At 34.4% G+C, this 27,182-nt stretch overlaps 2 protein-coding genes across 6 annotated transcripts in view; one reads left to right on the top strand and one right to left on the bottom strand.

Annotated features, from left to right (window-relative positions):
* The first annotated feature begins 3,816 nt into the window (after nucleotides 1-3,816).
* LOC133205327 (protein transport protein Sec24A-like) lies at nucleotides 3,817-18,075 on the top strand. Of its 5 annotated transcripts, none has more exons than XM_061341133.1 (24): nucleotides 3,817-4,110; nucleotides 4,430-4,942; nucleotides 5,193-5,285; nucleotides 6,510-6,605; nucleotides 7,347-7,568; nucleotides 7,626-8,332; nucleotides 8,504-8,734; nucleotides 8,848-8,957; nucleotides 9,135-9,237; nucleotides 9,896-10,022; nucleotides 10,502-10,611; nucleotides 10,974-11,040; nucleotides 11,156-11,320; nucleotides 11,509-11,666; nucleotides 11,855-11,956; nucleotides 12,134-12,257; nucleotides 12,538-12,696; nucleotides 12,844-13,017; nucleotides 13,262-13,372; nucleotides 14,358-14,536; nucleotides 15,257-15,394; nucleotides 15,584-15,781; nucleotides 15,912-16,015; nucleotides 16,834-18,075. In XM_061341133.1, the coding sequence occupies exons 1-24, from the start codon at nucleotides 4,020-4,022 to the stop codon at nucleotides 16,946-16,948; spliced, it is 4,197 nt and encodes a 1,398-aa protein (XP_061197117.1). In that variant the 5' UTR covers nucleotides 3,817-4,019; the 3' UTR covers nucleotides 16,949-18,075. The 5 variants fall into 5 exon arrangements, with proteins under 5 accessions (XP_061197117.1, XP_061197125.1, XP_061197102.1 ...); XM_061341141.1 differs by having other exon boundaries at nucleotides 7,350-7,568; XM_061341118.1 differs by having other exon boundaries at nucleotides 7,347-8,332.
* The window catches only part of LOC133205358 (meiosis inhibitor protein 1-like), a 31,226-nt gene continuing 22,066 nt past the window's right edge, over nucleotides 18,023-27,182 (bottom strand). Inside the window, exons 19-29 of the mRNA XM_061341160.1 lie at nucleotides 25,222-25,350; nucleotides 24,973-25,044; nucleotides 24,790-24,892; nucleotides 24,586-24,681; nucleotides 21,280-21,390; nucleotides 21,024-21,160; nucleotides 20,646-20,891; nucleotides 20,476-20,557; nucleotides 20,238-20,347; nucleotides 19,942-20,082; nucleotides 18,023-18,212 (exon numbers count right to left, since the gene is read on the bottom strand). Coding sequence (XP_061197144.1) covers nucleotides 18,135-18,212; nucleotides 19,942-20,082; nucleotides 20,238-20,347; nucleotides 20,476-20,557; nucleotides 20,646-20,891; nucleotides 21,024-21,160; nucleotides 21,280-21,390; nucleotides 24,586-24,681; nucleotides 24,790-24,892; nucleotides 24,973-25,044; nucleotides 25,222-25,350 — 1,305 coding nt within the window. The 3' untranslated portion in view covers nucleotides 18,023-18,134. The remainder of the gene's footprint in view (nucleotides 18,213-19,941; nucleotides 20,083-20,237; nucleotides 20,348-20,475; nucleotides 20,558-20,645; nucleotides 20,892-21,023; nucleotides 21,161-21,279; nucleotides 21,391-24,585; nucleotides 24,682-24,789; nucleotides 24,893-24,972; nucleotides 25,045-25,221; nucleotides 25,351-27,182) is intronic.

Below are 27,182 nucleotides of genomic sequence, written 5' to 3' on the forward strand. Positions count from 1 at the left end.
AATCTGTCTTAAATTTATCCATTCGACGTCATTGACTTCGTTGGCGCAGTGGTATGATTGCTGGAATGTAAATATGCTGATTGCGAGTTCGAGCCCCACATCTTTTCCATTTATGCTTTTTAAATGTTTTTTCTTTGTGTATCTTTTCTACGTTTTTCTTTATTACGTTTTATAAAATACACAATTTCAGAAAGTTACAATATACACATGACACTTTGAAAGTATCTCGGGAAAAGACAGTCCTAAACTATTTTACTAAAGTTTGCAAATTCATAGCTACTTGTTTTACTTTTATTGATTTTCTAAATCTTTTGTCTCAGAATTAGAGAATTGAACAAATTAAATGATTCTCATTTGACATACTTGCAACTATGAAAATATAACACTCGTCCTCAAATCATATTACATATAGTTTGATGGTATATCTATAAATAGAAACAGGTGATTTCCTTTTAAATTCTTTGAGTCGGTCGTGTTGTCGGAAAGGCAGCTATGGCTCTTATAATCTACTCTAGCGCACTTACAGTTTCATCCCAACGTAACTTGTCAGCCCGTGGGCTAACTAATAAATGATTAAATAGTGGCATGTCTTAGATATTCGTTAATCTGTAGTATTTGGTTATGAGATTTTCAAGAGAAAGTCAATTGTACATCTCGTGTAATGAATGCAACTATGTCGCTCCTTGCTGACGGACCTCTAGCACCTCTCTTGCTTATAAGTTCCATAGATATTGATTGGTTAGTCAAGCAAGCTTTTTGAAAAGCTATTACTTGTGATTGTAAAGTACTCTAGACGTGTTCTAGGCTTGTAGCTCCTATGAATTCACACAAATAAAATCTCAGATGAACACATATGAAATCTTAGATAACGCATATAGAACTTAAAGCAGATGAACACCTCCACCTCTGCTAAGAGAGATAACTCTACCATGCAGATTTGTTACATTTGCCACCAAAAAAGAAATGACCTCTTAGAGATCCCATATATTCCTTAACACTTAGTATCCATGTTACTGAGTTACTCCATGTTATGTTTGTAGCTATCACAGAGAGAAAACTGTCTTAATTTCATATACATATCTTTTTTTTCTTGCATTTGTTATTTAAGATCTTAGGAGGGGTCCACTTTTCCTGAGAAAGGGGGTGGGGTGCATGGGGCTAAGTAATTCAAGTTTGATTTGTAAGTTTAATAACACTGAAAATCGGGGGGGGGGGTTCTAACCCTCTTCTAGACTCCTCGCCCTTTTACATATTTTGGGTTTAACTTTGAAGACCTATGGAAGCCAATTTACTGTCCTTTCGACCCCTCGAAGATCGAAATGTTTATAACAATATTTAATTGCAGGGACTGTATCTTTGTAGTTCTATTACAGAAAAATTAATATTATTTGTATATTGTTCTATAAACCTGTTAACTTCTGTATGGAGAGTATCCACTAAGCTCTAGGGCTATTTGGAAAACAAATCTTCACTACTGATTCAGAACAATCTTTATGTTTCACAATTTTTCTGTGGAACCAAACTTCCTTTTCCATTTCTATTTCTTAAATAAGTGCCTATCCTTGAACAAAGGATGCTTTTTTTCATTTACACGGCTAGTGTATGTATATTTGCATAGGCTGTTCTACAGCTTAGAAATTTGTAAATAATTATAAAATCTTATTAGTATTGTAAGTTTCTCTCGATCCGAAAAGAGAGGGGTACAGAAACCTCATATATCTTGCTTGGTCAGAGTATGTTACTTTCTGGTAATGTGGTGATGAAATCTTTTATCAATTCATGTGAATAAAATTGTTACATTTAAAATTACTGTACTTGATCTACTCATCGAATTAAGAAGATAAATTTGCGAACTATACAGTTATATACATTTTAACAATTTCATAAAGTGACCAGAAAAAGGGGAGAACGCTGTCAATATTACAAATGATATATTAAACTTTATTTGAAATTGAAATGAGAATGTTCCATTGCATTAGGAACGTTTACTTATTGTGAATAAATTCAGAAATAAATAACAAATCATGAATATGCCTCACAATATTTCTATTTTTAACATTTATTTTTTGGGACATTTTCCTTTTGATTTTGATGGGCAATAGGTAACCTACAGTGTATTCTCTCTCGGTACAAAATCTGAAAAGTAATATACTCCCCTCCGTTTTTTTTTCTAAATTAATAGAACCTTCTCAGAGTTGTACATGTTTGGTAAAAATTTACCCCCCCCCCCTTAAAATAATATTGTATTGCAACTTGTAATAAACAACTAAATTTACATTACAAATGTAATGTATCTACATTTTTTATATAATGTATTCTAGTTTTCACGTTTTATGTTGCATTTTCAAAAAAACAACAACAAAAAACAAAAAACAAGGAATATTTTAAATCAAAATGGTATTCTTAGTCGTTATTTCTGTTCGTTTGATTTTAATGGTGCATGGAAAATTGGTCCAGATTTCTCTGAAATTATATATATGGTTATCAAACAATAGCCTGCATGATGTGTTGGGTTGATTAATATGTAGGAAAATTTGAAAGCACCTTCACAAATACAGACTTGCTAATATTGCTTATGCGTAAAAGATTTTAAACCCAGAAATTGATATAAATAAGAACCTAACAAGAGCAAAATAAAAATCTTTACATGCCAAGTCCAATTGAAAAAGCACGGAGGCCCATTTACATTTAGGACCTACCAAAAAATTTTTAATTCGATATAACAAACTGTCGAATTGTTAAAAAAAAATGTGATTCAATATACTGTAACTACTTTCTGAATTTGCGATGACGAGGTTAATTCTTTATAAGAAATTTGCTGAATTCATTATAGCGAATTTAAAAATATATATATTATATCGAATTAAATTCGTTTAATCGAATTCGACATTTATATAATTGCCCCTAAGAACTTGTCATTAAAGTTTAACTTCCTAAACAAGTTTCCTCACTAAAATTTGAGATGCCTTACCAGGCATTTGCGCAAGAAACCAGAGGGTGATATTTCTTCTATAATCCTTATGGGTACACTATCTTTTGAATTGCCAATGTCACAATTTTTGGTGTACTTATTTTTTTTTTTTTAAACATATTGAAAACAATTTAGAAATCACAAGAAAATGACAATTATGAATGATTTTTGATATAATACCAAGGTATACAAAATATATATTTGAGGAACGTGTCGTCTGACCTTAACCGTAATATAACAAATTTAAGAACTCGATTCAACGAATTAAATTCGGGAATTTGATCATGATATCGAATTCAAAACATTTTCGACAGATCCTAGATGGGCTTCCGTAAAAAATAATATACCCCGCCCGGAAGATTATTGTAGGAATGAAAAATTGTCCAGATTTAACGTTATATGAATAATTCAATTCACTTTATTGACAATTACCATGTCGGCATACAGTCATCAGTCATGTCATAAAACAAATTAACAAGAATAATACATACATATACAAAGTGACAAATGTGAGGTAAACAAAATAATGTAGAGTATATTCATATATTTCAAAGTATTCATTGCTGACTTTAATAATAATAAAATAATATTGCCGAAAGGAATGCCTGATTTTGAGCGGAATACATGAAAAATAAGAGATCATCTCTCTCTCTCTCTCTCTTTGCATAAGCTGATAAGAGGGAATGTGTATTCGAGTTAGTAGATCATATTCAATATTGTATAGATTCTAAACTTTTACTACAACAGAGACCGCATGATTGTTCTAAACAGAACGAAAGAGTTTCACAAAGGGAAATAATTCTTCTTGCCACGTTAGATAGCGCTGAGCGCATGACTGTCACAAAGCAACTTCCGGATCAGAAAATGGACTCGTCAAACAGCTAGGGACAACGAAAAAATTCTGTTCAGGAGGCTTATCTTGTTAAAATTTGAGATTCTTTTGTACAGATGTTGATTGGAGAATGTGATGAGAGAAAGAACAGCATACGAAACACAGTTTGCTTTGTAAAATGTTGAAATCGAAAGATATTTTATAATAGTGCGGAATATGGCGGATCAACATTCTCATTATAACAGCAGTCCAAATGGACCTCATAATTTTAATTCTTACGCACAACCAACACGCACTGGTCCCCCTGGTGAGTACATATTGAATATTCACCAACGAATAGATTGATTTGTTATCTCTTCACAAGTCAAGTGAAGAAAATGTTAACCCGGCGTATGTTGACATTATTTAAAATGACGTTTGGAAGAACACGTTGCGGGTGTTATGTCAGAGTGTCAAATATAGAACCAATATGTTTTCATTCATATACGGTAGATTTAACTTAGAGTCTCGAATACCAGCTGTACTAGAAGTTAGTTGTTTTCATCTTTTACAGCTGTAATGATTCAGCTTTTACTTATTGAAAGTGTTCAAAATTTTGAGATAAAATTTCATTTATGTCTTTTAAGGTGGAATGCAGAACAAAAACTTAGCAGGACAGATAATGAATAGACCTCCCATGAGTACCTCAGGCAATGTGTTACATACTATGCCTCCTGCGGGTTACAATGCTTCATTGAATGGACATGGCACTCCTCCTCTTAGTAAACCACCCATGCAGAGAATGCAGCCCCCAATGGGATTACCTTCAAACAGATTCCAACCTCCAATGATGAATGTGTCTGCCCCATCCCAGGCATTTATGAATGGCCCAGTAAATAGGCCTTCAAATCCAAATTCAATTCAGAAGCAGTCTCAGGCTCAAAATATGCCTGTATCTTCTATTTCATCATCTGGAAGTTTACCCACTGGGATTTCTTCAGCACCTGTTCCAGGAATGCCTTATTCAAGTTCTGCTTCTGCAGTGGACAGTTTCAATGCTGTCCAGACTTCATCTCATTCAAACAGTCCAGTTCCCCTAAATTTTTCTGCTCAACCGCCAGGCGGTTTACCAGATCAGAGAACAGATACACCACCAACAGGTTCAAATATTTGTTAATTTTTTTGTTGATGCAGTTGTAGTTTTGTTACTTAAGTATGCAATTTGCATGCAGTACAGAAAAGCATTGATTTTGTATATTTCTTTTTACAAATCATTAATTTAAAAGCTTTTTGCATGATTTGGTTTTTGTCAGCTTTACACTGTGTTCTGAAAAATCACATCAGCTTATTAGGCCACAATATTTACATTTGTAACTTTCCCTTGTATGTAAAATGTTTGTAATTTTCTAGAGGGAGGTTTGCCTGTACCTTTTCATGGACAAGGCCAATATTCTCACCAAGTGGGCATGTCACTAACTCCTGGATTAACTCCTAACAATTCAGGTATATCAGATTAGTTAACATTCAGGTGTTATTTAACTGCATTCATCTGCCATTTTAGTTTTGTATTTTGTTTTGCCTGTTATCCCTGTGCTATTTTCTGCAGCTATTTCGTATTTGTGATGTATAAAATGTTTCATCAGCAATTTTTAACACTGCCTTTTACCCAGTTATAGTATGTTGTACAAGACACCTTCTAAGTAGTACAGTTCTGATACCAAATTGGCAAAACATTCATTCTAGACATTGTCTTGAATTGTATGTATAATTTATAAAGTTCCAAATTTGCTGATAAAATTTGACTATTGAATGTAATATAACTACTTGAATAATTGGGATCTTCTAGACTTTTGATATCCAAAACTCCTAGATTTTTTAAAGACATGGAGAAGACACAGTATTCATGCATGTACTCTCATTTTCAAGTTTGTTGGTGCTCATTATGTGCATTCCTGTTTTTTGTGTTTGTTTGTTTGTGTTTTTTTTTTTTTTTTTTTTTTTGATGTTGCAATAAACAATTTAAATTGAGCCCAAACAAAAAAATATGTGTGGTTCCGGTTACACTTCCAAAAAAATCAGGGTAGGTAGGTAGGGATTTTTTTTTTTTTTTTTTTAACAAAATGATTTTCTTAATTTTTTCTAAATAATACCTATCACTGCTTTGCAAATGGCATTTGATGTGGTGTGATAATATACTAGTCAATATTGGTAGGGGACACCTACATGTACATGCTAGCTTGCTTTGGATTTAACACTATTAAACACTTGCACTATGTTTTGCAAGGAGGCCGTCATTGCTGAAACTAAAACTTAAACTGGAGCCATTGATGGAAATCGGGGGAAATTCCGGAAAAAATATGAAAATTGCCAAAAAAAAAGTTTAGGGTCGGGGGTATAAAATAGGGAAGGTCGGGTAACCGGAACCACACATATTTTTTTATTTGGCCTGACCATTTCGTATGTAATAATATTTTTTGAAAGCATGTAATGTGTTTTTAATTTATATGTTACCTAAAGTTATATAAACTACATGCATTTACAGAATTCTGCATATTATAGATGCTGTAAGGCTTTTAGTGAATAAATAACAGAAATTTTGATTTACTCCCTTCAATCTTAAGCTTGATCATTTCACCACAAATTGATGAAGAAAGTAATCTGAGTTTGCATGTTTCTTAGTTAATATTGATTGATAATTAATAATACTTTTTTGATATTGATTGACAGAACCAACATCCCGTAAATCATCCAGAGCCCCATCTCCATTGGAAACACAGTCTTATGAGGCATTAGAAGGAGGAGATTTATCCACTAAAACTGAAAGTAAGAAAGAATATCACTGAATAACTCCGTTACAAGCTTTGAAGTTTTATGTGACCAAGAGCAAAGATAAGAATACATAGGTTTTGTTAGTTTATTTTTGATGCAGCTTAAATTAATAATATAGAGATTTGTGATAAATTGAAATTGATATATGTGTTTTCTCAGTTTTAAGAAAATTTAAAGTTGTACATGTATGTAAGCATTGAATGTTTACAGTGTTTCCCTTTATTTCAAACGTAAAGGGTTAGAGATCAGTGGGTTGAGGTTTAGGAATAAAATCTTTGTGGACCTTACAACAATTATTTTTTAAATTTCTGATTTCTAAGAGGCATTTTTATGAAATGAAAGGGAATAATTTGGCCGGTAACTGGTTCTTAGGGAAAACAAGGGTTATATTTTGCACTAATTGTTGGATAAATCATACATGAATGCCAAAAAAATGTACCGATGCATATTATTCAATATGCTGAAAGTTGGATTTATGGAAGAAAGTGCTGAAAATGGTCATGCTATCTGATACTTATATTTGAGTATTAAGTGTTGTATAATCTTTTTAGAATCTATTTCCTTAACTGAGTTAGTTAACACATTTTATCACTGATGTCAAATTGCATTTCATTGACACACAAAATGTAAGAAGCTTAGGAAGCAAGAAACAGAAATGTTAATTTATTTTTATACATGTAATTTACACCTGAATGTGTTTAGAACTGAGGATTTTTTTCTGTGTTTTCCCTATAGAAGAGAGTTTCCCAGGATCAGGGGATGATAAACAGGATCAACAGATTCAAAGCCTTCCTGGTGTTAGTAATACATTCAGCCAAGGAAACAGAAATAGAGGGTCACCAGTCACTCAAGTTAATCCTTCAACTGCCATTGGAGGTCCACCTTCCACACACAGACCAAGTCCAGCAATGGGACAAGGTCCACCTAATCCTTACCAAAGCAAACCTGGACCTCAAGGTCCAATGATGGGACAACCGGGAATATCCCATATAGGAACTCCCCAGAGAACTCAAGGTCCAACGATGGGACAACCAGGAATATCCCATGCAGGAACTCCCCAGAGAACAGGGACGCCTACATCGTACAGTGGTCAGCAACCAAGACAACCTGGTCCACCTCAAACAGGATATGGACAACAAGGAATGGGGGTCCCAAGAAGTAATGTACCACCTACAGGTGTACAAAGACCCATTAGTGCACCAAGACCCCCTATGAGTGCTCAACCTAACCCATATGGATCCCCATCTTTGGGAGGCCCCACTCCAGCTGTGGGTGGTTATATGCCACCAACTTCATTTAGCGGCCAGCAACCTCAAGGGGTAATGGCACCATCATCAATGCAAGGATCATTTCCTCCCACATCTTATAGTGGTCAGCAGCCTCCAGTAGGTGGCCCCCCATCATCAGTAGCTGGAGGAATGTATAATAATCAAGGTCCTCCGTCAGGACCCACTGGTATTCCACCAATGAGAGCTCCGATGCCCCCAGTCCCAACAAGTGTACCCTCTCCTGGGATGCCACCAGTGTCGAGACCTGGGCCACCAACAGGTGGACCTCCCACGACAGGAGGTTTTCTTCATCAACCTGGAATGTCACCTGTAACTTCTGGTGCACCACCAACATCTTATGGTACAACTCAGCCACCTCCAACAGGATTTCCTCTTCAGATGCAACCAGGGCATATTGGCAGTACTCCCTCCCGACCTAAGTATCCACAAATGGTATGCCATTACTTAATAATTCTTTTGTTACTAAACTGGATTTTTTTGGATGTAGAATATTTTGTTGTTTGCTTGATCTAAAGTACATTTGTATGAAAAAATCGAAGATGTAGTTATATTTTTTGAATCCTGATGTTTGTATTGTATATGTGTTGGTCTTCACATTCGTAGCCTACTTCACCTCCAACAACTTGGCAACCACAGAGCCAAAACCCTCCACAATTTTCCCAGCCAGGTAGCTATCAGCCAAATGTACAACCTGGGGTCTACTCCCCGGGACAGCAGGGGTCAAACCAGCCAGGGGGAGGACAAGGTGGAATACCACCATCAGCCCCAGGGGGGTTCCCTACATCCTCCCAGCCAGGGAACCTTAGTGCCAGTTTTAGTTCTATGTCAGTACAGGTAGGGATTTTAAAGCTTTTTACATGCAAATGAAATAAAAGAAAATTTGTTAAATATTTTGAAATCAGGAAGTGATTACTTTAAAATCAAGACATTAACTGCTATTTTATCAGGACAGAGTAGTAAACTTATTGAACGAGAAAAACCTGCTTCCACCAGAGGGGCTAGAAGTGGTGAAACCAAGATTAAATAACGAGTACAAAAAGGTCAACTGTCAAGCAGAGTAAGTCACAATTTTTAATAATCATTATTTTATCAAAAATGTGTTGTTTGGTTTGTTTTTGTTTTTCTACCTGAAACTTAATTATAATCAAAGAAGAGATCATGTGATGTGAATGTGTTGGGAAAAATCTCTGTTTTATATCCACAGGTATATCTATGTATAGTTTGTTTGTTTCAGTGTTTTCCGATGTACATTAACTGCAATACCTCAGACTTCAAATTTACTGAACAAAGCGAGGCTGCCTTTAGGAATTCTGATTCACCCATTTAAAGATTTGTCAGTAAGTAAGATAAACATCACGGAAAATTCTCAGGTTTACATGCATTATAAGTGTATTTTTATGCTGATATAAAGAGCTTTATTACCAACTAAATCTTGGTTGCCCTCTACCCCTTCAGAATGAAGATGAGGTAATGATTTTGTTTATCGATGTACATGTAATACTCAGTTTGCTGAAATGCATGCTTTCCTTTTGGTGTATATTACTAGCAAAAAATCCAAAGCTGTTCTTAAAAATAGGAACAGTGGAATTTGGATTTTCCATTCTTTGTTGGGATATGGCTTATTGCTAGGATATTTTTTGTAACGATCTAATGGAAAGGTGTAGTTTTGAAATGCAACAAAAAGAAACATAGATTGTATTAGATAAAGATTTCCACATACAATATGATGAAAAAAACATATGTTCATATGTTGTAAAATTCTTTAGTCCTAGAGTTTAACACTATTATAATGATAAAAATATATTAATTGGGTGATATTGACCCCAAACTCATATGTCTGCCTGCTTTGTACTTTCACCTTATTAAACCTGTATCTCACAAGGAAATCTCATTGAATTTTAGAAAGAATAAACATTTTAAATTTAATTTGGTATTCTATTGTATTCTATTGCTGGATATTACAGTCCAATAAATTGAAAATTTTGTTCATTGTAGCAACTTCCTGTAATACAGTCCAGTGTGATAGTGCGTTGTCGATCCTGTAGAACGTATATCAACCCCTTCGTTTTCTTCGTGGATTCTCGGCGATGGAAATGTAACCTCTGCTACAGAGTGAATGAATGTGAGTAGTATCTCCTCTTATGAGCCATAAGTCTTCATCTACTAAAAAGAAATTAAAGTATTCTCTTCATTGGAGTAATCTTAGAGAAGAGTCAAAAGTAATTAATAATCTCTTGTAAGGAAAGAGATGGGTGGATCAATCAATATCACAATTTTTAAGAATTTAAATACTAGTATTGAATTGATCGTTTAAAACTGTTAATTATTTTTACATTAAATATTGAAGCTTAACAAGTTGTACAAAAATTAAACAAATACTGATGATTTTAACAACATTTAACACCTACATTAACAGTGAGTATGACATAGTCAATTGAGTCATGTGAGGTGTCCCATCTCCCCTTAAGGAAAAATACATTTGTTTTATCATACCTAACAAAATGATTTAAAAAAAAATCCTTGCATATTTTGTCATGTACTTGAATTTTAAAGATACCCTTTTCCCATAGTGAAAATTAATGAATTTCTGCTTGCTTACAGTGCCAGATGAATTTTCCTATGACCCAGTCAGTAAAACCTATGGTGAACCACAGAGAAGACCAGAAATCAAGTCATCTACTATAGAATTCATTGCACCCTCAGATTATATGGTAAATTCTTCTCCGATACACAGAAATGTTACATCAGATGCCAGTATTGACTGAGGGCATCTTGTATACATTATGTCAAACAACTTCTGAATTAAACTATGCTAGACTTCTTTTTTTCATTTATTTATATATTTTTGGGGAGGAGCACACAATACCGGTAATATGATACCTAATACAATATTAGCGACAAAATGCACAATTTAAACTATGAGATTTTTTCAGTGAAATTCATTTACTTTCAGTGTACACTCCTATTGAGAGTAACTGATAAATGATATGCCACATAATATGTCTGATATTTTCCCTAATTTCTCTGATTTGATTTGTTTTATAAATATTTACACAGTACCTCTCTCTTTCAGCTGCGCCCCCCTCAGCCAGCACTCTATCTATTTCTACTGGATGTCTCCTTTAATGCTGTAGAAACTGGTATGCTTATGTATGCTATAAATGACTGCAAAAATATGACTGTAAATTAGGAAATCAATATAAGGTAGGTCTCCGGGGTAATATTTTTCAAAATTTGGATGTTTTCATTTTACAGGGTATTTAAGCATTTTCTGCCAACTGTTGCTGGAAGAAATTGACAAGTTACCAAGAGATTCTAGGACCCAGATTGGATTTATTGCGTATGATAGGGCATTACACTTTTTTAACCTCGCAGAGGGACTATCCCAGCCACAGATGTTAACGGTGTCAGATATTGATGGTATGTCTTTACATGATATGTTTGTTTGTGTGTGAACATAAAAAAAATTAGTTATTGTAATTTTATTTTTTGGTAATTATGCAGTCATAAAATATGTGGAACAATTGAAAGTTTTAAAAAGATTATAATTAGTGCAGATAATGAAATTTAAGTAAATGTATACTTATATTCATTGATTTATTTTGTAGACATTTTCCTGCCGTGTCCTGATAATCTTCTAGTCAATTTAAATGAGTGCAAGGACCTGGTACTGGATTTACTGAATATGATGCCTTCTCTCTTTGAAGGAAATCTAGAGACAGGAAGTGCTCTAGGTGCAGCACTCCAGGCTGCTCACAAACTAGTGGTAATCATTCAGTAGTGTTAAAATATTTTGATGCCATTTGAAGTCTTACGCTGAATATGATGTATGGATCACTCTGGAAATATTATTAGGCATACTAATTTAAAGATTTTTTTCTCTCAGTAAACATGTTATCCTATTTACTATCTCATGGATATGTTGCTATCACTTTATTTAATTGCCTTTTGTAGAGCCCTGTTGGAGGTCGAGTTACTGTCATGCAGACAGTGCTGCCCACAGCTGGACCAGGGTCTCTACAGTCCAGAGAGGACCCCAGCCTGAGATCTGGCAAGGTAAGCCTGACACCTCCTAGTACAGTCTAGCTGGTAGAAATTCTGTAGGACTTCAATTTTACAATGCTGATACATCATGCAATGTTGTCAATGCTGAGGAGTGTTTTGTTTAAAATATTTCATGTCATAAATTTTTGATATGCTGTATGTTATATTATATGAACCCTAAAATTTCAGAATGTAACGAATCTTGGTCCAGCAACAGATTTTTACAAGAAACTGGCTCTGGATTGCTCGGCTCAACAAGTAGCAGTAGATTTGTTTATGTTAAATGGACAGTACGCTGATATAGCATCAATATGTAAGTAAATGAAAGGCTTTCATCCATAAACATTGCAAACATCTTGTGTAAAACCGCCTGATCTACGATTTTTATCTATATTTGATCATTAATGACAGTATTGATACAATGACATATAATGTAGTGCACATGCTCACTTTTTCCTCCCATTTGAAGATTGCTCAGTCTAGTGTTTCTTGATATTTAAATCTTATATGAGAAATGGGGCCATTAAAATAATGATTTACATGTAACTTATGGTACATGCATTAACATTCATTCTTCTTTTATTTTTTTTCAGCTTGTATATCTAAGTATTCAGGTGGGTGTGTCTATCAGTACCCATCATTCCATGCTGTGAAAAATCCATCATTAACAGAGAAGTTTGAAGCAGACCTGAGGCGTTATCTGACAAGGAAGATTGGATTTGAAGCTGTAATGAGAATTAGATGTACCAAAGGTACAATTTTGCAACTAATTAATCATATTGAAAAAATATATTCTCAGATTTTCTATGATATATGTAGTGAGATATATCCACAACAATCATATTCTGTATCCAATACCAGAGTTTATAAGTCATGTGACTTGTATATATGGATTACAGGTTTAAGTATCCACACGTTCCATGGCAACTTCTTTGTTCGTTCCACTGACTTGCTCTCGTTACCCAATGTTAATCCTGATGCTGGCTTTGGAATGCAAATGTCTATAGAAGATTCTTTAGTTGATACAAATACAGTGTGTTTCCAAGCAGCTTTGCTCTACACATCAAGCAAAGGTAAACATCTTAGTTTATTGAATATTTGAAATTACAAGTATGTTTTGGGACACATTATAAGGGACAGTCCATACTTGGTTAAGGTAATATTGATCAATGTAAGCTAGATTATCTGCATTTAGTAATTTACTCTGTAGAGATGAAAGTCTCTTATTTATCCATGCTATGGATGCATTGATATTTAAATGTCTCTTTTTTAATGTTTGTGAAAAAATATATACAGTGTGATATCCCTTCTCTGTAGGGGAGCGTAGAATACGAGTCCACACACTTTGTTTACCAGTGACAAATCAGCTGTCTGAAATCTACGCCGGGGCTGATCAGCAGGCTATAGTAGGACTTCTGGCCAAAATGGGTAAGAACTAAGCAATGAACTTAGCTCACCTGAGCTGAAGGCTCAAATGAGCTTTTCTGATCACATTTTGTCTGGTGTCCATCTGTTAACTTTTTCATATTTCCAACTTCTTCTCAAGAACCACTGGGCCACAAAAGATGAAACTTATGTGGAAGCATCCTCAGGTAGTTTAGATTCAAGAAAGTTTGTTTAAATCATGATCTCCCCCCATTTCTCCCAGATGTAGGTTGGGGCCAAAATGGGTGATCAAAGTTTTATATTTCCTATGTAAAACTTTGATTGCCCATTGTGGCCCCACCCTCCTCCAGGGGGACATGATATGAATAAACTTGAATCTACATTATATTGAGAATGGTTCCATATCACTGTGACTAATCATGCTAGCAAAGGTCATGTGGATGTGCTGGGATGGGGCCACAGAAGAGGATCAACATTTACTTGGAAGTATATAGGAAGAAACCTTTTAAAATCTTCTCAAGAACAGGAGGGCTATGATTGATCATTTTAATAAGGAAGCATCTTCAATTACTGCAGATTCAAGTTTGTGCAAATCATGGCCCCCAGGATTAGGATGGGGCCACAATAGGTGATCAGTTTTACATAGGAATATAGAAGAAAAATCTAAGAACTTTTTCAAGAACAGCAAAGCCATGATTAATCAAATTTTTATGGAAGCATCTACCGCTAGTGTAGATTCAAGTTTGTTCAAATCATGACCCCCTGGAAATAGGGAGAAATATATTTGTACTATTCTGGTGGTGCAAGACTTTATGCCGTAAATCAAGTGAAAACAAAACTGTTGGGGGATATATGTATACTAACATGGAGTGATGCAGGACCTCCAGTCCTAGTGGTTTGTTGCAAAGTACAGTATTGCGCAAGCTCTCGAGTAATATGTGTTAGTATTAGTTTCTAAATATGTTTGTAAAACATTCCTTGTTTATACATTTGAATGTTATATACATGTGCATGTACATTTTGACAGCTGTGGACAGAAGTGTGACCTCTTCATTAACTGATGCCAGGGAAGCCCTGATCAATGCTGCCATGGACTCTCTAGCATCCTTTGGAAGCACAATTCCTCCAGCTCAGAGAATAGGAAGCCTACCCATCTGTTACTCCCTCAGAATGTTACCAACATTTATTTTGGCTCTTCTAAAATCAGTAAGTTTTTAACTTCAATTCTTTCAAAGTAGAAGTACATGTGCAAGTATATAATTGCACATTATTTCATTTTTTTTTGGCAGGAATCTTTTTTCATACAACATAAACTATAGATGTAATGTATATACTTTACTTTTAGCTGACCTGAGTGAAAGACTCAGGTGAGCTTTTCTGATCAAAATTTGACTGTTGTCCATTCTTTTCAAGGGGCCAGAAAAGATGAAACTTGGGTGATAGTTTTATTTCATAGTGTACAATTAATTTTTTTCAAATCATGACTTCAAGGGGTAGGATGGGGTCACAAGAGATGATCGATATTTTACATAGGAATATATAGGGAATTTTAAAATTATCTCCAAGAATAGCAATGTCATCAAAGTAGTCTTATTAATAAAGAAGAATCATAAGGTGATGTAGATCCAAGTTCAGATCATAACACCCCGGATAGGGCAGGGCCAGGGAAAAAAAAATCTCCACAACTACGTTGATGGCATTGATATTAAAACTTCCAATGCTGTGTGGACTCGACTTCGATTAAATCATAGCTCACTTAGGGTTTGAGGTTGGTCCATGATATGGAGTCAAAACCTTTGTGATATTAAAGAGGGAAATATAAAAAACAAAATCCACTGATGAAGAACAGCTGGGTCAAAGTGACTCAGCAAGGTGAGTGTTGTGGCTCATGGGCCTCTTTTTATCTACAAATATGAAATTTTGCAGAAAGCTTTCCGTGTAGGCCTGAACACGCCCTTAGATGAACGCGTGTTTGCCATGCAGCAGTGCAAAAGTCTGCCAGTAGGACAGCTTCTGAAGACACTGTCTCCAGATTTATATCCAGTCCACAGCATCGAAAAATATGTAAGCTTATAGAACTGTACACAATACCTGTATAAATATAGCCTCTTCTTTTCCCAATGGTCTTCAGGTTTAGATAGTTTGGGGACAAATACCAAAAGCTTTATATGTGGTTTTGAAGAATTACATACATACCAGATCAAGGAATACATTGTATTTATCAAGTCCTTTTCTTCTCTTTGCTACTTTTAGAATACAGAAAAGAAAGGGGATATACTTGTGCCAAAGCCGCCATTACTTCACTTGTCATCTGCTAACATTGACCGTACAGGAGTTTATGTGATGGACACACTGGACACTATTTACTTGTATGTTGGCAGTGCTGCACCACAAATATTTATACAGGAGGTGTTGGATGCACCCAACTTTATGTCCATTCCTGAAGGCTTGGTAAGCAGTATATACTCACAAGTGTGATCAAAACTTTCAGTAATAAAAGTACCAAGTTGCTAGTTAGATGTTCAGATGAATTAAAAGCAGTTTTGTATGAATACTCAAGTAAATCTCTTTCAATTGACAGATTGACCTACCAGAACTTGACAATGAGAGATCAGAGCTAATGAGAAATTTCATCACTGACTTATTAGACAACAGACCAGGAGGATCTTGTTTCTATGTCATCAGGTAAACAAATTTTATTAAGGGATTCCTACAATACAGGAACATTTTTTCTCCAGCATTTATCCTAATTTTCTTGAATGCTTATGCCTACTGATACTTGCTGATAAAAAATGCTATGCATGCCGATATGCATATCCTCAATCAGCTGATTTATTTGAGTCAATGCTATTGAAGAGGCACTTATGCTAGAATTGAATTTTTAGCATTACAATTTGAGCATTTTAACTCTGGCATTGTACATGTAAATTGAAAGTAGTTTTCTGCATTATTGTATTAAAACAGAATTCCCTGTATCTGAAACAACTGATATCTCTAAAACAGCAAATATTGATATAAATGCTTGTAACGCAAGCTACTAGTATGCTGGTTGTTTATGATTTATGATTTTATTACTAGCTCAAATATTCTGATGCTGGTAATTTTTTTTTGTACCAAATGATGTTAGATATTGGCCCCTGCACTGGATCAGCCATCAGAAGTCTTCATAGATAGTTTTACTATATATTCAACACTACCTAAGCCCAATGATTTATCAGATTTTGGTTTACATTCACTATTACTGGATCTGACAGCTCTCAGGATCAAATTAAAGTTGCTGTACATTGGCAAATAATCACGATGGTTTTAATTTCACTAATTTCGCGATTCTTCATTTTTCTGCGAAATTAAACCCATAGTGAATGCTATCACTAGTTTTTAAAAACATTTAAATGCTTATACGAAATTTAAACCATCGCATTTGGTACTTTTTGAGAAATCGTGAAATTTTAACACCATGGAATTGAAATGACTTACAGTATTTATTTTGTATTAATTTTCAGAGATGATGGTAAGAGACGAATGGAGTTCTTTGAGCGGATGGTGGAGGACAGATCAGAATCCTCCATGTCTCTGTACGAGTTCCTACAGCATTTACAGAAGCAAATCAAGAGTTGATGTTTGTCTAGAGGGGACCTTCAGCCAAAATGTGTTGTGTTGATGTGATACAATTTTATACAAGGAGTAAAAAATAGGGATGTATATTTGACTGCTTACTTACTGTGTCAAAGGTCATGTAGTGTACAACTACCAAGTAGTCAAACTGTGATGGTATAAACAGATAGGTGTATTTCTGGACATTATAAAAATATCAACGTATGTTTCTACATGTGTAATCATGTACTTATATATTTGAGCTTTCAAAGCATGTGCTGGATTGAAAAATTAGAAACGTAACAATTTTTGTTGATGTGATTTTTGTCTTTCAACAAATACACATTTTATGTAGTTTAGTTGTCATCTATTAAGGTTGAGTGTATGAATGAGGGAGAAAAGGTTGTTCCAACTACAATATGATTGATAGAGAAGTCTGTCTTCTTAAATTATAGAAACCAAGTGCTTCTTGAACCCTCAAGTCTTCTGAGTTAAAGGGCACTTGCTATTCATACTACTGCTCTCTACTGTGCATAGAAACATGATGTTACAAATTATGTATGTTGCTACTATATTTATTAAATTTATAAAAATTATGATTTTTTAGATATCCGAGTGAGAGAAATTAATGTATGTATTCATGACATAATTTATCTTGTGTGTATTGTACACCTGTATTTTGAAGTTTAGACTATTCACATTTAAAACTTGCTTTGTGCAATTACAGATAGACAACTATACATTCAATTTTTTTTTAATTTGTTTAAAAAAATCTTCAGTATAACAAATTCTGCAGAATTTAAAAAAAATTGATTTTAAAACATGACTTGTTGGATTTACAAAGTGCAGAATGAGTGCAATTGCATTAAAGCTTTGTTAGGTAGCTTTGTTCTACTGATACATGGTTGGTCTTCTGCATGAGCCACATTGTGTTTGCAAGATTATTGAATGGTGTACGTCTCTGGTGCTTTTTCATGTGTATTGAATACCCTTCATTGTTGATATTCCATTTGCTTTTATGATTGGTGGAGATCTCTTAATGTAAATATTCAAGTTTACTGTATTTGACAAATGCAATCTGTGTCATGTAATTTTTTAGGGAAGAATAAATCTAATATAAAAGCCCAAAATAATAAAATAGTTCAAAAGTTTGCAGTTGTTGATTTATTTTGTAATGCAGTACCAACATACATAATAGTTAAATGATTCCTCATCTCTCTGGTTCAGTCTTGGACTCCAAGGTGACAATGATCTGTTGCTTGTACTGGACAGGAACCACTTTTAGAAACTGTAATAGTAAAGAAAGATAGCTAATTTTATTCAGTTGTGGAAGAGGTGAGCAAGGTATCTAAAGTTCCAGGATGTGTGGTTTTTTTTATCAATACAAATGTGAATGCAATAACTTGAGTGGTTTTAGGAGACCCCCTTTCATTTTGGTGTCGCTTGTCTAAAGATCATGATTATTAACGAGCCTACAGTGCTAAATTTACATGACAGGTATTAAACATCATTCAGTTTAAGGTCAGGTTAAATTATTTTCTACATTAATTTTTGGAACAAACACTAGCAAATATTTGAACCTACAAATGCCAAATTAACTCATTGCTTTTGTTGTTTGTTTAACATCCCTTTGAGATTTTTGACTCGTATTGAGATTTCACTACTTGCTGGTGGATGGTGGTCTCATCCAAAGGACCAGTCTCTGTGTCACATACTGGATTTGAAGCCTCCAGATTAACTCGTAACTCCATGACTCTAGAACAAATGCTCTAACCACTGTGCCACAACTACATGTACATTGATAACGTAATTCAAAGGCCGCTTTATCAAAATATGATCATAATTAACTATAAAATAATTAGATATGGAAGTTAGAGAGCAACAAAAGAGATCAGAGGCAAAAAGGCCCATATGTCATAGTTGAAATGACCCTTATACAATTATGTGACAAGGTTTTCATAAATCTGAACTATGTTTGACAATAGATCTGTAGAGATTTTGATATTGTTCAGTCAAGGTTTTAAAACATTTTTCCCACTTTTTTTTTTCAAAAAACCCACAAAAACTCAAGTATACTACAATCTACAAATACATTTTCCACACAGAAAAAAAAATGTTCGAAAGATTATGAAGTCTTTTGGTGAAAGGTCAAGGATTTTTAATACAACTACACAGCATGCTCTTGTGTGACTGTTTTCTACCCATCCCATTTATTATTTTAAAGAGTGCCACACACAGAAAATATGTATGCAATTAAAATTATGTGAGGCCCATGGGCTACAATGCTCATCTGAGTCACTATTGCCTTGCTCAAGTTGCTGTTCTACATCAGATTTTTTACTATATATTCCTATGTAAAACTTTTATCTCTATTGTGGCCCTACCTTATTCCCCGGGGGTCATAATTTGAACTAACTTAAAATTTGATCGACTATTTTGGCCCCACCCTATCCCCAGGGTCATGATTTAAAAAACTTGTAATGAAGCTTCCACGTTTCAACTTTTACTGGTCCAGAGGTTCTTGAGAAGATTTTTATGTATTTCTATGTAAAACTGATTGCCTATTGTGGTCCCACCCTACCCTCAAGGGTCATGATTTGAAAAAAAAACTTGAATCTACACTATGTAATGAAGCTTTCACATAAATTTTAACTTCTCTGGCTCAGAGGTTCTTGAGAAGATTTTTAAAAGCCATTGAATTTTCACCAATTCTTAATTATCTCCACTTGAAAGAGAGCATGGTCCTTCACTTGAACAATTTTAAATTCCCTTCACCCAAGGATGCTTTGTGGCAAATTTGGTTGAAATTGGCCCGTTTGTTCTGGAAAAGTAGATGAAAATGTGAAAAGTTTACGATGACAGACAATGGGCAAATTTTGATCAGAAAAGCTAACTTGAGCTTCAGTTCAGGTGAGCTAATAATAAAACATGCAGTGATTATTCTTGCAGTAGGCATGACTTGCAGTTCATAACTTTGTTGACCTGAAGTAAACATTTTACAGCCTTTACATGTATACCTTTTCAATGAGATCTAAACATTGATTCTTCAGAGGTTCTACAAGTGAATTTGCTTTCTGCTCTCTCAGGAACTGAGCAACAATCTCTATCACCTCAAATGATTCCATCACTATCCTGTTTCCAAGTTTTTCACACAAAATCTGCAATCATAATATATTTTTACTTACTGAAAACAACATATTCTCTTGCAAAGATGTGGTTCACTATAAAACAGTATAAAAAAAAATCAAAGTATTTGCTAAATGCAAAACATTTACATGTTAAAAAAAAATTGTTCTTTCTCTTTTCGACTCACAAAATGTAACATGTCAAAGGTTGTCGCTATTGCTACTGTGTCATCATCTGTCATCTGGACCATGACCTCCAACATGGCAGTGTTCCATGGATGAGTGAGCAGTTCCTCATCTTGACAAGTGAAATACAACTTAATGAAAAGGTTAAATTGTATGCAATAATGCTTTGAAGTTTTCATCAAAACCTGGTAATTAGAATACCAATATGGTGACCTATTACCTAATATGGTCTGTACTTACACAACAGAAGATCAACACTGGAAAGATAAGTCACTAATGCCTGTAGACAGTGAAGGGCAATCTGTCTAGTCTTCAAACATTCCTTTAAAAATTATACATATAATGAATAATCTGATTCATATGAATAAATGTGATAAATGGCAATACTGCAATACATATATGTGATGTACCTGTACCATAAACTGCTGAAGGTAACAAAATAGACATGTGATATCAGATGATATCAGAGGACACCTGCAATCTGGGGGGTATCTTCCTTCATTTGAAAATTCGATGATGTTATTAATAAACTTATGCTGGAAAGAAGTGGCCAGAAACTGGAGGAAGCACTGTTGCATGGTGGTAGAGCTGGTCTTCAGCCTTTTTTCCAGGGGATACAGTGGAACTTTTATCTTCACAACTGATTGTGATGATGTCTTCAAAGAAAAAAGTTTAAAGTGCATGACATGTATGTTTATATAAGTGATAAAGAAAATGAAAAAAAAAATAATGATATCAAAATCAAACATTTTTAAAAATCATTTTATAATTCGATCAAACATATATACCTGTAAATTTTGAGCAGAAAATTCCATAATGTAGGAGAGGATACAGTGAGTCAACCCAGACAAACTTTCATTCTCTGATACTATCAATCCCTCCAATGTCTTTAACAGCATTATATTTTGCATTATCATGGGCAAGACTAAAGAAGATAGTTAGATTGTAATTATGCCAATCAGCCACAAAAGATAGCAAATATTTCCATTTTTATATTTTACCTTTAAGCCAAGCTAAATTATCAAATTAATGAACTGCTTTTACCACTACTATGAAGGGAATCTGATGCCTCAATGTACTGGATAACTAGTCTCAAAATCATCTCTGTCAACTCTGAACACTTCTCTTCTGAAGACTCACACAGCCATTTAGACACTGCAATAACAACATCTCTTATTTTTAAACATAAAGAAGAGAACTATGAAAATTTAATTTAAAAAACTCCTAGAAATATGTCCATAGGAAATGAATGCTCCACCCAAGGTTCATTTGTATTGCAACAGTAACAAGATGTGTTTGTGAAACACTGATGCCCCCATATGGCAGCTCATGCCAAAAGTTAAAGGTTTCTTAATTGCAAGTGAAACTCCAAGGTCAAGAGATCAAAAATGTTGGTTCCCAAAGAAAGGTCTTGTCACAAGTATTATACCCGTGAAATTTGAAAGCCTGTTCAAAAGTTATGGCCAAGGTTAAAGTTTTATACCCGTGAAATTTGAAAGCCTGTTCAAAAGTTATGGCCAAGGTTAAAGTTTTTTAAAGTAGGTCAAAGTCCAAGGTCAAGGTGAGAATGTCAGAAATATTTGTACCAAAGTAAAGGTCTTTATCACTAGGAATACACATGTGAAGTATGAACTCTTCAAAAGTTATTGCCAAGGTTAAAGTTTGGTAAAATTTGTCAAAAGTGGGTCAAACTGCAAGATCAAGAGGTCAAACATGTTGGTACCAAGAGAAAGGTCTTGTCACAAGAATTACACATGTGAAATATGAAAGCCATAGCTCCAACCAATCAAAAGTTATGGGCAAGGTTAAAGTTTGTGCAGACAGACAGACGGCCAGTGCAAAAACTATATACACAGGAATCTTCGATTACAGGGGCATAAAAAGAAATGTACCTTCCTTCTATGGTCTGAGATTGATTCATCCCGCCTAATTTATATAACAGCTAAATAAAGTCTAATTGTTTCAAGTTCATTATATCATATTTTGCAAATTTAAATATTTCTCAAGTATGTATGATAAAAATGTTCTAACAAAGACATGCCATTGTATGGAGTTTTCTTAAGTAATCCTTAATAGACTTAAATATAAATGATGTAAGAGCAAAATAAGGAAAAAATGTGAAATAGGGAAGGTCAAGGTCAAAGAATTTTTGACACACTTTAAATGCTCTCACCAATTTGTATCAATTTACAAGTTGAAAGTTTGATGAAAAATATCTTAAACACTTTTATTAAACTTAGGTAACTGCAAAATGAAGGAAACATGAGGTCAAAATCATTAGGAAAGGTCAAGGTAAGAAATAATGACAGTTGAATTGCATTCACCAAATAAGTATCTTAGAATGTGAGGTTTGATTAAAAAATCCCCAAAAGTGAAAGTCAAATGAAATTACAATTGTAGTTGAAGAGCTCTCGTCAATTTGTATTAATGTATGAAGTTTGATGAAAATAATAGAAACAGTTTCTTCTCAATTGTGCTGATTGCAAATCAATAAATAGTGAGATCAAGGTCATATGGAAGGTCAAAGACATTTTTTTGACATGCTCAAGCAATTTGTATCTTTGTAAAAAGTTTGATGGAATATCTTGAACAGTTTCTTTGAAACTACAATAAATGCAAAATGAAGAAGTCTGGTCAAGATCATAGTAAGGTCAAAGTCAAAAATTTTTGACACTGACACAGTTGAATTACTCTCTTTGTATGAAGCTTGATAAAAAATATCTTGAACTGTTTCTTTTTAACTATGATAAATGCAAAATGACAAAAAGTGGGTTCAAGGTCATAGGTTAGGGCAAGGTCAAAAAAATATGATACAGTTGAATAATCCTCACTAATATGTATCAGTGTATGAAATTTGATGAATATATGACCAGTTCCCTTTAAACTGTGCTAAAAGCAAAGTAAGTATTAGTGAGGTAAAGGTCAAAGTGAAGGTTTAAGTCAAAAAATTATGAACAGTTGGATAGCTCAAACAAAAATGTTTCAGTGTATGAGTTTTAATAAAAATATCTAGAATGGTTACTTTAAAACTGAACTAAACACAAAATTGTGATTAGAAACCTGGAGTTCACAGGGAAGGCCAAGGTCAGAAAATTATGCTGAAATTAAATAGCCCTCATCAATATCTATCACTGTATGAATTTTGATAAAAGTATCTTGAATAGTTACTTTAAAACTGAGCTAAATACAAAACAAGAGGTGCAAGGGTTTTAACAGTCAACTGAGTTTAATACAACACTGTAAAGGATCCATAGAAGTATAAAATAAAACAAACAGATAGATGAAGCTATGTTGCCCAAAAGCAAGAGAAGTAGGATGATTATTGAGTCTAGTACTCAGTAACAAATCTTAATGTAGATCTATTTACTTGCCTGTACTTACCCCATTTGTCACTATCAAAATAATAGTGCTTGAGCATATTAGTAAACACATTTCATTCCCTCTAACATTATCCTCTCTTGGTCTTTGAAGAACATTTATTGTACAAAAATAAGGTATTTTTGTCTCATTTTTATTTATCCATTATTTACAAGTCTACCTGCCCATTAAAAACTATGAAAGTACTTACTAACTATGCACTTAGTTTATCTGCTAAATACCCAGGAGCAGAGAAAATTTCAAAGAATTAATGCACTTTCACTATATAATCAATAGAGCCCTGCCCTAACACCCAAGCCCCCAACCTAGGGGCAATTCACAATTCTAAAAGAGGCACCTTTGCTCATCATAACTATTTCACTTAGTTTGTTTGCTAAATACCCAGGGACAAAGAAAGATTTTCAAAGAATTAATGTATTTTCACTATAATTATATTCAATATAGCCTCATCCTAACACCAAATCTCCTGACCCTGGGACTATAAATTTCATAATTTTGAAAGATGCACCCTTGCTCATGCTAAATACACAGGGAGAGAGAGAGGGAGGTTCTTAAAGAATTTATGCATTTTCGAGGTATGTTCATTATAGCCCTGCCCTAACTCCAGAACTCCTGACCCTAGGGCAATGAATTTCAAATTTTGGTAGAGGATTCAATTTTAATTACAATCATTCCAAAAGTCTGACTGCTCGATGTCGAAGAGTTAAGAAAAAAGATTTTTAAAGATAGTACTAACTTTGATGGTTTTACCCCTTAGGCTCCAGGGGACAGGGACCATGAAAATCAAAATTTTTGTATTCCTTTACTTATTGATGCTATATGCCAAAATTGATTGAAACTGGTTCAGTGGCTCAAGACAAGAAGCTGAAAATGTTCAAAAGTTTACGACCAACACATGATGACAGACAAAAACTGATACATGTAGCAATAGGTCAACTGAGTGACTCTGGTAAATACTTCATTATTAATTACCATGATATAAAAGCTTCAGATCCTGACCATCAATAGTTACAGGAAAAGTATTGAAAGTTATCATCAGAATAGACAAAATGTTCTTCAAGTGGTCATCTAAAACAAAAAACATCAAGGTACAACATTTATATCATTAAAGTATTCATATTTTCCCCTTTATTCTGGTCATATGCTGAATGTCCTTATTATGTTACTCTGATGTACCCTTCAGACTTTTGTCCTCTCTGAGAAACACCTCCTGCAGGAGTTGTCTACCTTTGCCTCTTACACACAATATGAAGTTTTCTGACATGTCTGTCTCCAAAATCTGCATGGAAAAAAAATAAATACAATATATGACAATACAATTATTCATCTTGGATATATTTTTAGAAAGCACTGAGCTACCTTTGCGAGAAAATTCTTCAATATTGAACAAGACAAGGATGCAGTTTCCCTTGAGAAAGAAACCAATGTCATCTGAAATACAAAGTTTAAAATCTCTATAAAAATGTTACAACTTTTTTTTTCTACAAATTAAGTAAAAATTTTCTATTTCCCTGTTACATATACTTCTGCCAATACACTATTATAAACTGTTTTGTGCAACTGTACATTGTACAGTTTTCTTTTTTTTTGGATATGTACATTACGCACCATAAATGCCTCAGTAAACTCTGCATTAGCAAACATTTCATACAAGTGGTGGACGTCTTCCAAGTTTTCTATAAAATCATCAGAATCATCTTCTTGGGCATTAACAATGCCATTCAGCCAGCAATCAATCTGAAACAATTTAGAGACCTAGAACATTATACAATATCACACTGAAAATAGGCATTTAAACAGTTTGATTTTTAACTGTTTATGAATTGTGCACTGTTTTCTTTTTTTTGCTGAATACTTAAATATATTGTATTTAGTAGTATATGCATATATGTACATGTATCCTGATTCAAGTATTCTAAATTTACAAGCCTTCTGACAGAATTGCAAAGCAATACATGTCTTGCTTAAAAAAAAAACTACAAATATGTCCATAGGATATGATTGCCCCATCCAAGGTTCATTAGTAATGTAACATGAAAATTTGTATTAGGGTATGAAGTTTGATGAAAATAATTTGAATAGTTTCTTTGAAACTGAGCATAGCACAAATTTTTGAAAAGGTCATGGTTATAGGAAAGGTCAAGGTCAAAAAATATTGATGAAGCTGAATTGCTCTTGTCAATATGTATCAGCATAAGAAGTTTGACAAAAATATCTCGAATACTTTCTTTGAAACCAAGCCAAACAAAGCGTGATGGAAGGACAGAAGTTAAGGATGGACAGGACAAATACTATATATAGCCCTCAGGTCATGGCAGGGCATTAAACAAGAGGCCCATGGGCCACATCGCTCACCTGAGTAACTTTGGCCATGCTGTTCTTTACCAGATTCTCCTCCTTTTAATATACCTATTGTGGCTCCGCCCTACCCCCGAAGGTCATGATCTGAACAATTTAGAATCTGCACTACCCCAGGATGCTTCCAAATAAGTTTCAGCTTTATTGGTCCAGTGGTTCTTGTCAAGAAGATTTTTAAAGATTTTTCTTATATATTTCAATGTAAAACTTGGATTCCCTATTGTGGCCCCGCCCTACCCCCGGGGGTCATGATTTTTACAATTTAGAATCTACACTACCCCAAGATGCTTTCATAAAAGTTTCAGCTTTTCTGGCCCAATGGTTCTTGAGAAGAAGATTTTTAAAGATTTTTCTTATGTATTTCAATGTAAAACTTGGATTCCCTATTGTGGCCCCGCCCTACCCCCAGGGGTCATGATTTGAAAAATTTAGAATCTACACTACCCCAGGATGCTTTCATAAAAGTTTCAGCTTTTCTGGCCCAGTGGTTCTTGAGAAGAAGATTTTTAAAGATTTTTCTTATGTATTTCAATGTAAAACTTGGATTCCCTATTGTGGCCCCACCCTGCCCCCGGGGGTCATGATTTGAACAATATAGAATCTACACTACCCCAGGATGCTTCCATATAAGTTTCAGCTTTTCTGGCCCAGTGGTTCTTGAGAAGAAGATTTTTAAAAAATTTTCCTATATATTTCAATGTAAAACTCCAATTCCCTATTGTGGCCCCGCCCTACCCCCGGGGGTCATGATTTTTACAATTTAGAATCTACACTACCCCAGGATGCCTTCATAAAAGTTTCAGCTTTTCTGGCCCAGTGGTTCTTGAGAAGATTTTTAAAGATTTTTCTTATGTATTTCAATGTAAAACTTGGATTCCCTATTGTGGCCTCGCCCTGCCCCCGGGGGTTATGATTTGAACAATATAGAATCTACACTACCCCAGGATGCTTCCATAAAAGTTTCAGCTTTTCTGGCCCAGTGGTTCTTGAGAAGAAGATTTTTAAAGATTTTTCTTATGTATTTCAATGTAAAACTTGGATTCCCTATTGTGGCCCCGCCCTACCCCCGGGGGTCATGATTTTTACAATTTAGAATCTACACTACCCCAGGATGCTTCCATAAAAGTTTCAGCTTTTCTGGCCCAGTGGGTCTTGAGAAGAAGATTTTTAAAGATTTTTCTTATATATTTCAATGTAAAACTTGGATTCCC

Source organism: Saccostrea echinata, unplaced genomic scaffold (genome assembly GCF_033153115.1).
Source record: "Saccostrea echinata isolate AGI-Se365-2 ecotype Australia unplaced genomic scaffold, CSIRO_AGI_Sech_v1 ptg000002l, whole genome shotgun sequence".
In the NCBI taxonomy this organism is placed as follows: Eukaryota; Metazoa; Mollusca; class Bivalvia; order Ostreida; family Ostreidae; genus Saccostrea; species Saccostrea echinata.

Coding starts and splice junctions, on each gene's coding strand:
- LOC133205327 (XM_061341118.1), top strand. CDS start 4,020: ATGGCGGATCAACATTCTCATTATAACAGCAGTCCAAATGGACCTCAT. Junction 9,238..9,895: donor ACCCATTTAAAGATTTGTCA/GTAAGTAAGATA, acceptor TGTTCATTGTAG/CAACTTCCTGTAATACAGTC. Junction 11,041..11,155: donor CTTTAATGCTGTAGAAACTG/GTATGCTTATGT, acceptor TTCATTTTACAG/GGTATTTAAGCATTTTCTGC.